Source organism: Trachinotus anak, unplaced genomic scaffold, assembly GCF_046630095.1.
Source record: "Trachinotus anak isolate AG129_WGS33_773 ecotype Australia unplaced genomic scaffold, CSIRO_AGI_Tana_v1 ptg000010l, whole genome shotgun sequence".
Lineage (NCBI taxonomy): Eukaryota > Metazoa > Chordata > Actinopteri > Carangiformes > Carangidae > Trachinotus > Trachinotus anak.
Window position 1 is genome coordinate 20,052,499 of NW_027273861.1, and position 15,120 is coordinate 20,067,618.

Genomic DNA, 15,120 nt, shown 5'->3' on the forward strand with positions numbered 1-15,120 from the left:
GAAATGGTCTATGTGAGACATTACATAACATCACCACCAAGTGCAATTACCTCTTGAGCAAGATATTTATTTTCTGATGGGTTTATGAACCTTCTTTCAAGCGTTACTTTTAGTTGTTTGTTAAAACAGCACTTTTTCAGTATTTAGCATTTTCTGGTTTCTCTCAACCATCCTTCCTGCAGAGGTTTTCCGTGAGCTCCGTATGTTTTTTTGGCAGCGAGACGCATTTAGTTCAGCTGTTATTTTAAGAAAATACCACCCAAAGTCTGTCTTTGAGAGAAACACATGATCTCATACTCATCCCCTGAGAGGGAAAACACCACATACTGACTATCCCTCCAATAAGAACCTCTGAGGTCCTTGACATTAGTTCCCATGTACTTGAGCCTCCCAGCGGATGTTAATATATCACCAGTGTGTCTGCGGCTTGACCTTTGACTCTGAGCAGTTTCGTCTGTGAGCCAAGCCAAGCAGCAGGGTCAGAGCAGAGACACACTCCCAGCAGGTGAGGTGGATTAAACACTCTCTCCTGTACGAATTCATCTCAGAAGTCCCTCAATCTGTGGATGCTTTTTCTGTGCTATCATCTAAAACAATATTTGATTATCTCTGCATCAGACCTGCCGACTTTTCCTCAAGCTGATGAACTGAATTAGCATGCTCTTTCGCAGCCAGCAACTGTAACAGCCACATTGTTTTCACGGGGAAGCTGAGACCCCCCAGCCTTGACTTTCCAAACAGACCTCGACAAGATGGAGATGGAGCAAACGGCTGGAAGTTGTCCTGCCCCAGGCCAAGCTGCTGTGAGGACCTGGCTCCCCTCCAGCACAAGAGGTACAAGTATCTGGCTGCAGCTGAGTGTCAGGATTCATTCTCAGGAAAAAAAAAAAAGGTTCAGAGATGTGCCTCTTGTGACAGAAGCATTGACCTGTGACCAGAGAAAAACCTTTCAAAACCTGCTGAATATACTGTTTCTTGTCTTTGGGCTTGGGCTGGCTGCTTGAAATTCCTTCAGTTCTTCAATTCTAGTTGTTACACCATAAACCCTGAAAAATAAGCAAAGTCAGTTATGTCTCAGCAGAAATCTGTTTTTCTATACTTGTGTTGCTTCATCTTTGTTAAAACATAAAAAAAAAGACAAAAAAAGACATAACTTTGCTATCTCTCAAATCCGCCTGGATAAAGCTATATATACAATATCTGTAAAGACAGTTGCAGAACAGTGAGAAGAATAACGTTTCAATGTGACTGACTAGATTTAGAGTATTTTTAACAGTTTTTTTCTGCTTAATGGGCATGAACTGAATCAACACTGTCAGTATGAAGAATTTCTTCCGAAATAAGGCCAAATCTAAAAGCCGAAAAGAAAAGAAAAGAAAAGAAAAGAATTGGATGTGTGGGCTCCAGTTTGACAGAAAGCAAAGTCACTTTCACATCTTGCATCATTCGCATGAATTTGGCCACTGGGCACTTTTTGCATGTTATGTTTATTTGCCTCTGACTGAACTCAGCTGTGGTTCTTCCTGATATTTTCTTCCAGTCTCTCTCCTCATATGTGAACATCTTTCACTCAAGTTGAGGCATTTTCAACTTGTGCAGAGGCATCTTTGCATCAGTTCGTACCACCCTGTGTGAATTCACATCTAATTTCTCCTTTTGCCACTGACTTTGTACACAGCCGTTCAGCCTCTGATATTTAGTAGAAAGTCAGGACATCTTGGCCTCTGTTCCTTAGATTTTAACCCTTCTTTTTTAAATATGTCTCTTGTCCCCCAACTTTATGGTGGTTCACTACCAAATCATCAGTGTGCCCCTTTGCCTAATATTAATAATTCCCCTCAATCATTCAGTAGATTCACTCAGTAACTGTGGTTTCTTTGTTGTGAGAATCAGTGACACTTGATTTCAACTGGATACCATACACATTATTTTGAAATTAGGCAGTCTGTACACTGTATAACTTACTGGTAAAACACGGCTTGTCCCACTGTCAGCTGTGGGACAGGGAGTTTGTTCATGTCTGATGGGAAACAGGGACATTGTCAGGTAAGACAGTTTTTCTTTCTTCTGCGTTGTTTCTCAATCTTGCTTCAGTGGAGGGTGTCCAGCTGTTCGAGGGACATACCGTTGATGCCACTTGTTGAGTTATAATATAGTGTCTTACTGGAAATACTTTAACACATTTCCAACCTTGTGAAACCTTCATGCCAAGTGGATAAATGTCTGTTTATCTGGTGTAAATTACAGCTTATGTTGCTCCAAAACGCCATCCCCTCGTCTGTTTACCTTTGGAAAAGTAGCTGTTTAGTGAAAAGAGTGATGGATTGTCAGAGAAGCTTTAAAAATGTAAATCTTGCATAATCCTTTTTATACACTTCTCAGATGTGTTAATCATTAGCCATCAGGAGAAACTATGGTTTTATGAGAATATTATCACTTTGGGTTAGACTATATTCTGTGCCCATAAAAAACATTTTACTAACCTTAACTAAAGTGCTTCAGTAGCCAAAAGCTAACCCTTGGGATTCAGCATGAACCCAAGGCTGCAGTGTCAAACTCCTGGGCTTTATTTGTTCATTCAAAAAATATGCAAAAGTAATCCAGGCAAGAATCGTTTCCTGCAAAACATATTTGGTAAATTAGTAAAGAAATCAGGTGATACAGAGCTTTTGTTTTAGTTGACTAATTAGTCCCTGCTTAAACATGCAAAAGTGTTCACAAGGATCTTGAACTGGATACTGAGTTTTTTATGAGAAAATATTGAAGAAATCAAGAGAGGTGTCACATTAAATACTTGATCAAAAGACTTTCAGAAGGACTGTGGTCCAGTTGTCAGGATACAGAGATGTCTGCTCAGCCAAGTGAAAGGCCTGCCTTTTTTCTGTGTTGTGCCACAGCTGCTCAACAATGGATTCATGGCAGTGTCAGCATCATTGTAACATTTTAGGGATAATTTTTGGTTTAGTTGTTGGGTTTGGGTTATTGACAGCACTGTAATATATTCAGAAAATACAACATGTTGGACTTTGTCTGTGATAGAATGAGACAGTCTAAGACTTGGAGGTGGACATTTCATGTTAAACCAAAGAAATAATAAAAATAAAATACTGGAAACCTGAACCATTATAAAGTAAAATACATAACAGTTATTTTAACGATTCTTTAAAAAGCAGACAGGGCAGAAGATATTCCAGACACGCCCAAAACCACACTGTAAAAGAAAAAGCAAGTGTGGACTTGAAGATTATTAGTCATCCAATACTTATATATAATATAATATATAGATAATTGAAGCCTCTCATCCAAGAGGCGTCTTTAGTCCTGACTGACCGGTGAGGAGTCCTGGTTATTCAGCCTCCGTGGGGTCGTTGTGAAGACCATTGATGACACTTGGTTCATCAGTGCTCTTGGATGTTGTAATAACAACCAGGCATTTGTTCAATGGTGGTTTAGTTTCACTGATATACATGTATATAAAAGTCTGTGCACGCCAAAACTACAGGTGGTGAAGAAAGGAAAGGTAAATGCAACAATGTTGTCACCCCATATGTGTCTGGAGTATCTAGGAAAACACAGAAGGATCACACTGCTTCCCTGTGTTTTTCAAACCCAGCAACACACTAAGACAGAAATTAGTCCATCCAAAAGACTGTACACCTTAAAACTAGAAAAGCAGTCCAGTGTATGCAGTCAAACGCAGCGAGAGATGGACAGACTTATATATCGGTGAAAATAAACAACTTTTGAACAAACACATGGCATTTCTTCCGAAATAAGGCCAAATCCAAAAGCTGAAAAGAAAAGAAAAGAAAAGAAAAGAAAAGAAAAGAAAAGAAAAGAAAAGAAAAGAAAAGAAAAGAAAAGAAAAGAAAAGAAAAGAAAAGAATTGGATGTGTGGGCTCCAGTTTGACAGAAAGCAAAGTCACTTTCACATCTTGCATCATTCGCATGAATTTGGCCACTGGGCACTTTTTGCATGTTATGTTTATTTGCCTCTGACTGAACTCAGCTGTGGTTCTTCCTGATATTTTCTTCCAGTCTCTCTCCTCATATGTGAACATCTTTCACTCAAGTTGAGGCATTTTCAACTTGTGCAGAGGCATCTTTGCATCAGTTCGTACCACCCTGTGTGAATTCACATCTAATTTCTCCTTTTGCCACTGACTTTGTACACAGCCGTTCAGCCTCTGATATTTAGTAGAAAGTCAGGACATCTTGGCCTCTGTTCCTTAGATTTTAACCCTTCTTTTTTAAATATGTCTCTTGTCCCCCAACTTTATGGTGGTTCACTACCAAATCATCAGTGTGCCCCTTTGCCTAATATTAATAATTCCCCTCAATCATTCAGTAGATTCACTCAGTGAATGTGACACAGAACACAGAAGGGCCACCTCCTCGGGTCAAGACTCCTCAGTTAATCTACACCTGAAGGATATGGGACACTCCTTCAAGGACTACAATGTATATATTTTAGATAGGGAGGACAGGTGGTTTGAAAGAGTACTGAAAGAGGCTATCTACATGAAAGTAGAGAAACCATTCCTCAGAGGAGGCGAAGGTCTATGACGCCGCTTATCCCCACCTACAATGCTGTCCTTTCAACCCTTCCCAGAAGTTTTAACAGCTATTCACATTTGGCCTCATGTGATTGCAAACACTCAGACTGTCGTTCACACGCGGCCTCAGCTGACTCCAACACCTCTAACAACTGTCATTACAACAGCCAGGAGCACTGACGGACCAAGTGACATCGTGGCCTTGGTAAAGACCCTGCACAGGTTAAACACCTGGGACGCCCCACCGGTCCGTCAGAACTAAAGAAGCCTCTTGGATGAGAGGTGAAACGTCCTCTAGTATCCACAACCAAGTCCAGTTGTCCTCAGTTAAACTCTTCTTGGATGCGCTGTTTGAATTGTATCATGTGTCCTCCACGCCTTTACTGCAGTTTATTTAGCCAACTCAGTCACTCTACCGAGCTTTTTAAAATAACAGGAAAGAGATCTCTAACAGGAAAGTTTATCTGTCACAGCAGGTAGTTGAAAGTGAACATTGTCAGCAGAATATTTATAACTCACACACAAAGTCAGAAACTCCACACCTAACAGAGCAGTAACAAATGGGCACAATCAGAAATGTCTTCACACCTATGTGAGAATTTAGCATTGGGGTTTTATTGGCTCATTTCCCCAGGTTACTGTCTGCAAAGCTGCAGCGTGTGTTTGTTCATTTTACTGGGTATTTAGCTTGTTACAGTTATCAACTTACAGTACTGACTTTGACTGACCATCATTTAACGCCAACGTGTAGCCTATTTGAGTTTAACATTAAACTAAACTCTGACTAAACGCCAGTAAACTGTTACACAACACACATGAAACTGTGTAAGAGCCGACCTTTGCTACATCAACACATACTAACATTTCCATAATCACTAAATTACCGTTTTTTATTCCAGGAAATGAGATGAAACATTGACCAAGGACCAGTCAAATACTCGTTCAGCAATTTGCTTACACACACATGGAAAACGCATTCAGAGCACAAAGACGCACATACTTGTACTGTTTATCCATTTACAAACATACGCACAAATATATACAGTTATTAACACACAAATGCACACATACAAACGCAGATGCACAAACACAGTGGCTTTACGGTAAAAGACACCCACTTTCAAACATATTAAAAACACAAATACACACGGACTTAATTAAATTATGACACACATATTATCAAAACACAACTATTTAATATAAATATACACAGACAAGCATTTCCTTGCTCTCACACAGATTCATCCTCATAGTTTGACCCTTTATTTCCTCTCCTCATGTTTCCCAGGAGCCGCCAGGACACCCAGTTACACCACCTCCCGTTTTCATGGAGACGGAGTTCGGTACAAAGCCAAGGTGATCGGCGTAGACCCAGTACCCGAGGCCCAGGGGGACAAAATGTGCTTGGACTCCATGATGAAACTAAAGGTAGTCTGTGCTCCACTGCCAAAATAACCTTAATTCTGTCTTCTCTTGATTAAAGGCGGGTAATTGCCTGTGAGATGATCTTCTCGTCTTCTACATTCGCTATCAATTTATCAGAGAGAAAATTAAAAATAAACACCAGTCTGGTGTCATATGACAAGTGAGATTAAAATCTGTCATCAGTGGTTCTTATGACCTCATGGGAATCATTTAATTCAAACCATTGCACAAAAATGTTGTTTGCTCAAAACTAGTAAGGTCAAATTTTTCTAGATTTACAGTGAAATATCTCAACAACTAATGGAGGGATTGCCATAAAATTTTATAGACAGAAATTTATGGTTCCAAGATGATAAATACTACCGGTGATCCTCTGACTTTCCCTCTTGTACTACCATGAGCGAAATGTCTTGACAACTATAGAAGTAGGAAGAACTATTTGAGCATCCCTTGCTTTGGACATACAAGCCCCATTTATTTCTCCCGTAGACAATATTACATGCAGCATTGAGCATTTCAACATCATGGACACACATGGAACTCTCCCTTCAATCTCCCTTCAAAAATGGATATGTAAAATACAGGCTTAAATCAAAAATTGGGTAAGAAGTTAACTATGACTCCCAAGGTGCATTTCATCAACAGAAAAAACACAATCTACAGCTTAAACCCCTTTACTTTAATTTTTTTTTTTTTTTTTTTTTTGGATCAGTTTTAACATGGTGCCACATTTCAATAACAAAGTCCTGTGTTAAGTAACATTTGAGATTGTGTCAAAAAAAAAATTCAGTATGAATACAGTATGAGGACAACTCAAGTTGATAATAAATATGTTTTGGACGTGATGACCGTTCAGACTGTTCCAGTCTGGGTCAGTTGGTGTCAGCAGATAAAATTACATGGAGGTGATGTATAAAGACTGTAATCTTAAGTCTTCAGATTCAGTTGCTGCCAGTCACTTATATAAACATTATTTATAAAATATAAATCATTTTACAAAGTTCACCTCACCTCCAGTTTCCTCTCTGTATATGCCTCTCCATCCAGGATCTCAACCTAATTCTGTGCAGACTGAATTTAAGTGGTTCATTATGCTCACTCCATTCATCAAAAACCTCAATCACAGGTTCTTTTTTTTTTTTTTTGGGACTAGATACAGTAAACGAACTGGTTTTCTCAGATGGAAAAGCAGTTGTGGGAAAATTCCTGCAGTGGAGAACAGGCTTCTGATATAACTTATAGCCTACTGACTCCCTGACATGTCATTGACTTCAGGCCCTCTAATCTCACAGGGCTTTGCACGACCCAGGGAGAGTTCATATCTAGTAGTATGCAACAGCTTTAAAATAAGACCACAAAAGTTAGAAAAACAGCAACAAACTATAAAGCAGACATGGTCCTGCAGGGGCTAAACACTTCTCAGGGAACTGGAGATCAAACAGTGTCTTTGAAGAACAGTTTTTCCATGTCCTCATATAAAAGCTACTATGTGTGCAATCTCTCATTCAGCATTTCTTTCATTAGTCTTTCTGAAAAGATTAAGAGTGTTCCTGATGTTTCTTTTCATATTCTGAGATAAATCTGCATCCACCATCTGCATCCAGATGTTGCCATAGGGGACAGACACCTTCATGATTTCAACAACAATTACTTTGTTACCACAGAAAAAACAACAGCAGCAAAAGTCTTTTTTTTCTCAACTTTCTGAAATCTCTGCAGCCTTTAATCTTCTACAGCATTGTTGTGTTGTTACTACAGACATGTCTGAAGTAACCACCACCCCTCCACTCGCTCATGGACTCACCTCTTCTGTTGAGATGTGACAATTAGCCTGGAAATGATGTTTGTTAAAGGCTGCTAAAAACATAAATGTTTTTCAAAGAACTTCCATCCTTGTGCATCATATGACTTATGATGGGCAGAACTGCTGATGTGTTCTAATATATATACTATATTGCCAAAAGTATTCGCTCACATGCCTTGACTCACATATGAACTTAAGTGACATCCCATTCTTAATCCATAGGGTTTAATATGACGTCGGTCCACCCTTTGCAGCTATAACAGCTTCAACTCTTCTGGGAAGGCTGTCCACAAGGTTCAGGAGTGTGTTTATGGGAAATTTGTGACCATTCTTCCAGAAGCGCTGATACTGATGTTGGACGAGAAGGCCTGGCTCTCAGTCTCCGCTCTAATTCATCCTAAAGGTGTTCTATCGGGTTGAGGTCAGGACCCCGGCAGGCCAGTCAAGTTCATTCACACCAAACTCTCTCCTCCATGTCTTTATGGACCTTGCTTTTTGCACTGGTGCACAGTCATGTTGGAAGAGGAAGGGGCCATCTCAAAACTGTTCCCACAAAGTTGGGAGCATGGAATTGTCCAGAATCTCTTGGTATGCTGAAGCATTCAGAGTTCCTTTCACTGGAAGTAAGGGGCCAAGCCCAACTCCTGAAAAACAACCCCACACCATAATCCCCCCTCCACCAAACTTTACACTTGGCACAATGCAGTCAGACAAGTACCGTTCTCCTGGCAACCGCCAAACCCAGACTCGTCCATCAGATTGCCAGATGGAGAAGCGCGATTCGTCACTCAAGAGAACGCATCTCCACTGCTCTAGAGTCCAGTGGCGGCGTGCTTTACACCACTGCATCAGACGCTTTGCGTTGCACTTGGTGATGTATGGCTTGGGTGCAGCTGCTCGGCCATGGAAATCCATTCCATGAAGCTCTCTACGCACTGTTCTTGAGCTAATCTGAAGACCACATGAAGTTTGGAGGTCTGTAGCAATTGACTGTGCAGAAAGTTGGCGACCTCTGCGCACTATGCGCCTCAGCATCCGCAGAGGATATACTATAGTACTAAGCTAGTTGGCCAGACATGCTAACTATTTCAGGTTAGGTTAGAGTGGACAAACACATGGTTTATTTTATCCCTTACACTTGTGTTCTTGTGGGGGGTTTTTTTGTTTTTTGTTTTTTTGTTTGTTTTTTTAAAGGGCAATGAAAACATTCAGTATAACACCATCCAAACTATTTAAATCCAAACTATTTAAATGCTGAGTGTTGACACTCTGGCATGTGGTAACTGCTACAGTGGCTATGATTAGACAATCATTCTCAAGGGGAGCGCTTGAGTGAACCACCAGCAAAAAAAAAATAATAATAATAATACACATAGTGGTTTTGATGTAAATTATCATTAGTGTAAACATTTATTAACATTAACTTTATTTGTTTCCACAGGAGAAGCATTGGCACAAACTCTTTGTTCTATGAAATTACATTGAAGGAACGTTCCCTTAATATTTCCTGACAGCTCCACAGAAATAACTTTTTAGCGAATGTTCCAGGACATCAAGTCCTATGAGCTCATCTGGAAGGTTATGGTTGTAAAACTTTCAAAGAGCCTTAAAGTCAGCTGAGAAATTCATATTTATTTGTGTCAGTTGCTCAGTGAAACTTGTGTTTTTATCTTCATGTATGCCTCATATTTCCTGTCACCGGCACTGTGTATGTGTGTGTTTCAGGGATTTGAGGCAGCAGCAAGGAAACAGGGGAAACACAAGCAGAGAGTTTGGCTGAAAATTACCTCCACCGGCCTGAAAATCCTGGATGAGAGGACTGGGGTGCGTCACATCGACAAAAACTCTCCCAACTCCCTTTCTTCATTTTTTTTCTCATTGTGTTGTCCTGTAGTTGTAGCGCCCCCCTGGGGTTCGTGGCTAATCTTGAAAACTTTTTGTTTATTACATGCACCCACAACAACCACTGTGGATTTCTAGTGAAGAGAAAAAAGCTGGTTTCCTGCTCCTACCACATTAATACCACATAGCTTTTGCATTCTTATTCATTTTTCCACAATTAGACAATTTCTATGATCTGGGAGGTAAAGCTGAATATTTATACAACAGACATTCATCAGAACTATTCTCCAATCCCTTTTCTTTCTAATTTCTAATTTCTTGATAAAGGGAAAACACAGATATAACAGATCTGTGTTCATCCTCTGAACACCATGATGTTTGGCTTTTAGTGCAGCTGTTAAACATTTAAAAGAAGTAGTGATGAATGAAATGAGGAAGTAGTGTTTCCCATGTGAAATGAATACTGTAGTAAATGTGGAAGTTGGTATTTGGAGATGATTTAAGTTTTGCTTCCACATCTATCCCTATTTTGGTACAGTTTTTGGTTCAAGTGCTGGTTGTAGTGATTACAAACTTCTCAAGCTTTTGCTTGAACTGAACAATTCTGTGAGATGAGTGGACAAATAATTTTTAGTGACAAATCTGAGTACATTTTATGGTTATTCTATCTTAACTTCCCTTTTCTTTTCTTGTGGTGATGGTAGTTTTCTGTTCTCCCATAGGTGTTTTTATTGCTGAATGGTGGTGTAGTGGTTAGAGATGTTGTACCAGGACTAAAAGCTCAAATCCTCTTTATTATCTGCTGCTCAGGCTGTGCTTCATGACCACGAGAGGAGCAGGATCAGCTCTTTGACAAAAGATGAGTCAGACCCCAGAGCTCTGGCCTACATCTACCAACACCAAGACGCCTACATCCTCTTCTACATCAAGACGGCTAACCTGGTAACCTACAGTAGAACATGCAAAGGGGAACAAACATGACATATGGGAACTATGACTATGTAATAGGATGTATAGGGTAGTGCTCTTCATTTGCTGATGTTTAAGTAAATGATGAGGAAACCTGAGGAAACATGACAACCAGAAAATATTTCCCTGAAAAGACGCAGTTATATCTCAGCTAATCACAAATGCATTACATTGTTTTAATGAGAGAGTGTAACATCTTCCTTGTGCCAGCAGATAATGAGACATGTCATTCCCTCAAATTTCATCAACTAAACAACTTTAGTTTACTTTACCCAGGTGATAAAGGTGTTTGGAGCACTAGAAAATACAGAAAGTTTGCATTTCCTTGCATTTACATAGGATATGATGTAATTCAACAAACATTTTTTATGGAAAAGGTGAACAATATTACCTCAAACTTAATGAGAACCAAAACTGACATGCCGATATATACGTTTAAATTTATTTTAAATGGAGGCCAGCAATAACCAAGATTTTCAGCTAACTCGCTCTGTATCATGAGAGTGAAAGTTTTTGGATTCGTTGTTCAGTTTTAAAAATATAAGGGGGGAAATGAAAGTTTTCCTCACACTAACACAGAATATGAGTTTGAATAAGACTGCAACCCACTTTTGATCCTGTTCAACTGTCGTTTTTGTTGTGCTGGTTTTATCTGGGTTCATCAGGCAGATCCAGTCCTGGCTGACATCGAGGAGGTTTGTCAGAGTGTGGACCAGGAGACGCCACCGGAGCCTGCAGAGGCACCGACACAAGTCAGAGAAAATCTTTGGGTTTATCAGTATTTCAATTTTTTTTTTCTTGTGTCTTGTGTCTGCATTTTGAATTTAGTTTCCTCTTGTTTTCCAGACCAGCTCTCTAGTTCTTCTAAATGAGAGTTCAGCCCCTCCACCTGAGGTAAATAAAAGAACAACAAAAGCTCAGTTTTAGTCCTAAATGTTTAAATAAATTTCAAAAAATTGCCAATGTTCATCATTGAACATTTCTTTATCTGTTTTTATAAAAATGGAGGTCGTTGAGGTCACATGTTGAAACAATACTGACTGTTATTTTCAGGGAACAGCGTTTGAGGGTGTGTTCAGTCCACGGCCAGACTCTTCACCTGGACAATCAAACCAAGTAAACCACAACACAGCATTCATTATGCTAATGTTTTCATCCATTATGCCTTATACAACAAGAATTTAACCACTAAACAGCTCTACCCACAACACCATATACATTTACATTAAATTAATCCAAACAATAAATTAATTGACCTCTCAGATTCCCAGTGTTTTCAACTCAAATAATGATGGATACATATGTCCTCGTGAAAAAAGTAATAAAAATATATCATTATTCTCAATAGATAAGACCTCTGAAGTACAAACTGATTATTAAGGTGAGCTAGTTAGCCAGCAGCTCATCTTCTAAAGTCCTGAACTAAGCAGATAAACGAGAGGAGTTGACACAGAATTTCTCTTTTATTTAAGTTTGTATTTTATCTATATATTTTTTTATTCATATCCATAAATGTTTTGCCAATCAGCTAACATTGTCCTCCATTCCTGGTCACTCTATATTTTAACAAATTAAATACAAATGAATGTTTTCTGTTTCTGTGTCAACAGGTCTCTTCCAGTAAAGAGCTGATGGAAGTTTTTTCAGTCCAGTTGGAGGAGCCAATGTCACCCATCGAGAGCTCATCTCCCAGTCAACCAGGTTAGTGGTAACATATGGATGTTTTTGCCCTGACACAAGTCAGGCAGGTTTTAAACGGCTCATTTCATCAACCATCTAGTTGAGCCGAGTTGACTTTATTACCCTCATAACAAATGCTGTTAGGAATTTGCCTTGGTGAGCACATGGTGCAGCAGGACAGGACAGCATTCAACACGAAATAAAACCATCGTATGGATAAGAATGTATTAAAATACACAAATGAAAGAGAAGCTAAAAGAAAAGCACATTAAAGTGCAAAAGGTTTGCATTCAGAAGTCATATAATCCAAACATCAGAAAAGCAACAAAAAGGCAGATACAACCACAGACCAAAAAGTGCCAAAATGTCTTCAAGAGCCAAATAGCCTCAGGGAAAGCACTTTTAAACTGCTGAGAGCCTGGGTGGAAGTACTACCTGTGAGGCCAAATCCAGGGCAAAATGAACCTTCTCCTGCTTTCTAGGTCTCTCCCAAATTTATTCCATATTTTGCTTAATATTTGGAATTCATGGCATATTTTCTGTACATTTTTTTCTTTACATATTGAAAACATATAAAACCTAAAACAAAATATAGCTCAGATGTTGATCTATCATGCAAGTAAATATCCTCAAACAAAACAAATATTCATCACTTGCCTCCTTCAAGGTTACTCACTGCTGGCACTTCATTCATGTTTATACAATCACTGGATCGACACTTCTATAGTGTGTTAACACACATCACACTGTGGTATTGAGACTGTGGTCAAATCTAAATAAGGTAGTTGAAGTGCTGTGGAGCCTGCACACTAAAACTTAATTCATGTCTTTACAGAAAAGCAAATAATACAAACACATAAATAATATCTGGTACGTTTTTATTAGGCCAAAGTACAGACTGAAACCTCCAAAATATGGTAAATATGCATAAGATTGCAGACTGAGATAAAATCAAAAGGTCAGGCAGTGAGTTAGATAATTAGATTTATATACAAACCATACACTTATTCCCAACAGCTGCTCTACTTCAACTGACGTCTGACCTTTGACCCGGAGGCGTAAGAGAAACGTCAGCATCCCTGAATGTACACAATATTTTCCCATGATCGCTCTGTATAAGTACGCACGTCACATTACCATAATTCCCATGGCGCTACTGATAAAGAGTCGAGTTTCAGTAAGATTTTAATAGCATGTACAGAAAGACTGTGCAGGGTTTACTATTTACCAAAGACTGATTAAATAATTAATTATTAAAAAATAATTTTTTTTCTTTGTTTTGTTTTATTGAGGTTGTTTTTCTTCTTTTCAAACATATTTCTATTTGATTATTTGGTCCATAAACAAAATAAATCAGTTGAATCATCAGGTAATTAATCAGTTGTTGCTCAGTTTGATAATAATAAAAACCAGTGGATGTATTATACACGTACCTGCCTGATATTCAATAACATTAACACGATAAAGAGGGAAAAAGAGAAAAAGAACAAAGAAAGAGATGAAAGAGTTTAAAGCCTCACTTTCTTCTACTTTTCTCACAGAGTCTCCACAGCCACCACAGCCAATGCTCTCCACCTCGCAGATCCTCTCCATGTTCCCCACCCAGCCACTGGGGGGCTCTCCATACGCCTCTCCCCCATACTCTCCCACTGCCATGCCCTGGGACCAGAAAGGGCCTCTGGGAAACCAGGGGGCAGGTCCAGCTATGGCACCTTGGCCGACCATGCCCGGCAGCATGGCAGCATGGCCACCAGCAGGCGTCACAGCCCCCCCTGCAGGAAGCCGGATTGAGACTCACAGTGGGGTGAGTGCTCAGCCAGGGTTCATGTGGGGAGGAAATACACCCACTTCACCCACCACTGTCAACGGGTACCCCACCCCTTTAAACTCCGGCTATGCCCCGACTGCGGCAACAGGAGCACTGCAGTCAGCGGCCCCTGGCTTGGACAATGATCTCCTCCTGTGATGGACTCCACAACGCTTCATTCACGGCTTTATTCAGCATTAAATGGCAAGATTTCAGTCTGCAGCAGATTAAAACCAAACACCCTGTCCCCACCCAGATGTAATACATTGACAGTAAATTGAATCACCAGCTATTTGCAATCATATACTATACTTTCATTTCAATTACACATAATCCATTCCTGTACGTGTAGTGCACAGATCTTTAGCTCCTGTAATGAAGTGGTTAAAATGGAAACATTATTACTAAAGATGATAATGATAATGATAACACAGCTTGGTTGCTTTTCATGTTTCTCCTATTGATATGTTTGTGTGTTCGTAATTCCATTCTTGGCTGCTGTATGTGGAGTCAGGAGTGGCATTAAAAAAACATATCATTAGAAAAATAAATGTGGAAATATAAACAGGAATAAATAAAAGAATAAATAAGTGAAGTAAAGAAAATGTGAATATATAAAGAGAATATAAAGAGAAATAAATAAAATAATTTTTAAAATGCTTTTGCCCTATTGCTTTTGCTTTTACCCTTTTATCCTTATTAGTCATTATTAGTTATTATTAGTTATTATTAGTTATTGGTTATTTTTAGTTATTATTAGTATTAGTTGTAGTATTTAGCAGAGGAGTGAGGGTTAGTGAAGATCTTGGCACTAGTATCATTTAAAACAATTAAAATTATAAGAGTTATAATAGTTATAATATAAGATGTCCATGACATTTACTGTCTGTTTAAACTGGAAAATATGGAATACTGGAAATTTTCTTCCAAAAGAAAACTGCTTTACTGCTGCTGATTCTCAAAAAATTAGAACTGAGAGTTGTTTTCATTTGATACTAATCATATTTCATTTCTCGTCCAGTCTGCTCAGTTTTTTT

At 39.1% G+C, this 15,120-nt stretch overlaps 1 protein-coding gene across 3 annotated transcripts; it reads left to right on the plus strand.

Moving 5' to 3' along the window:
• The first annotated feature begins 460 nt into the window (after window positions 1-460).
• Window positions 461-14,734, plus strand: LOC139625934 (disabled homolog 1-like). Of its 3 annotated transcripts, none has more exons than XM_071486021.1 (10): window positions 461-505; window positions 672-834; window positions 5,845-5,984; window positions 9,511-9,609; window positions 10,438-10,569; window positions 11,262-11,348; window positions 11,443-11,490; window positions 11,650-11,712; window positions 12,207-12,297; window positions 13,818-14,734. In XM_071486021.1, the coding sequence occupies exons 2-10, from the start codon at window positions 753-755 to the stop codon at window positions 14,240-14,242; spliced, it is 1,167 nt and encodes a 388-aa protein (XP_071342122.1). In that variant the 5' UTR covers window positions 461-505; window positions 672-752; the 3' UTR covers window positions 14,243-14,734. The 3 variants fall into 3 exon arrangements, with proteins under 3 accessions (XP_071342122.1, XP_071342120.1, XP_071342121.1); XM_071486019.1 differs by having other exon boundaries at window positions 11,425-11,490; window positions 13,818-14,389; XM_071486020.1 differs by having other exon boundaries at window positions 484-834.
• Window positions 14,735-15,120: the final 386 nt, after the last annotated feature.

Bases quoted from the DNA above. Each gene is read 5' to 3' on its own strand.
- LOC139625934 (XM_071486019.1), top strand. From the start codon at position 753: ATGGAGATGGAGCAAACGGCTGGAAGTTGTCCTGCCCCAGGCCAAGCT. The intron at 9,610-10,437 runs GTGCGTCACATC...TCTGCTGCTCAG, and splicing joins TCCTGGATGAGAGGACTGGG to GCTGTGCTTCATGACCACGA. The intron at 11,491-11,649 runs GTAAATAAAAGA...TGTTATTTTCAG, and splicing joins GTTCAGCCCCTCCACCTGAG to GGAACAGCGTTTGAGGGTGT.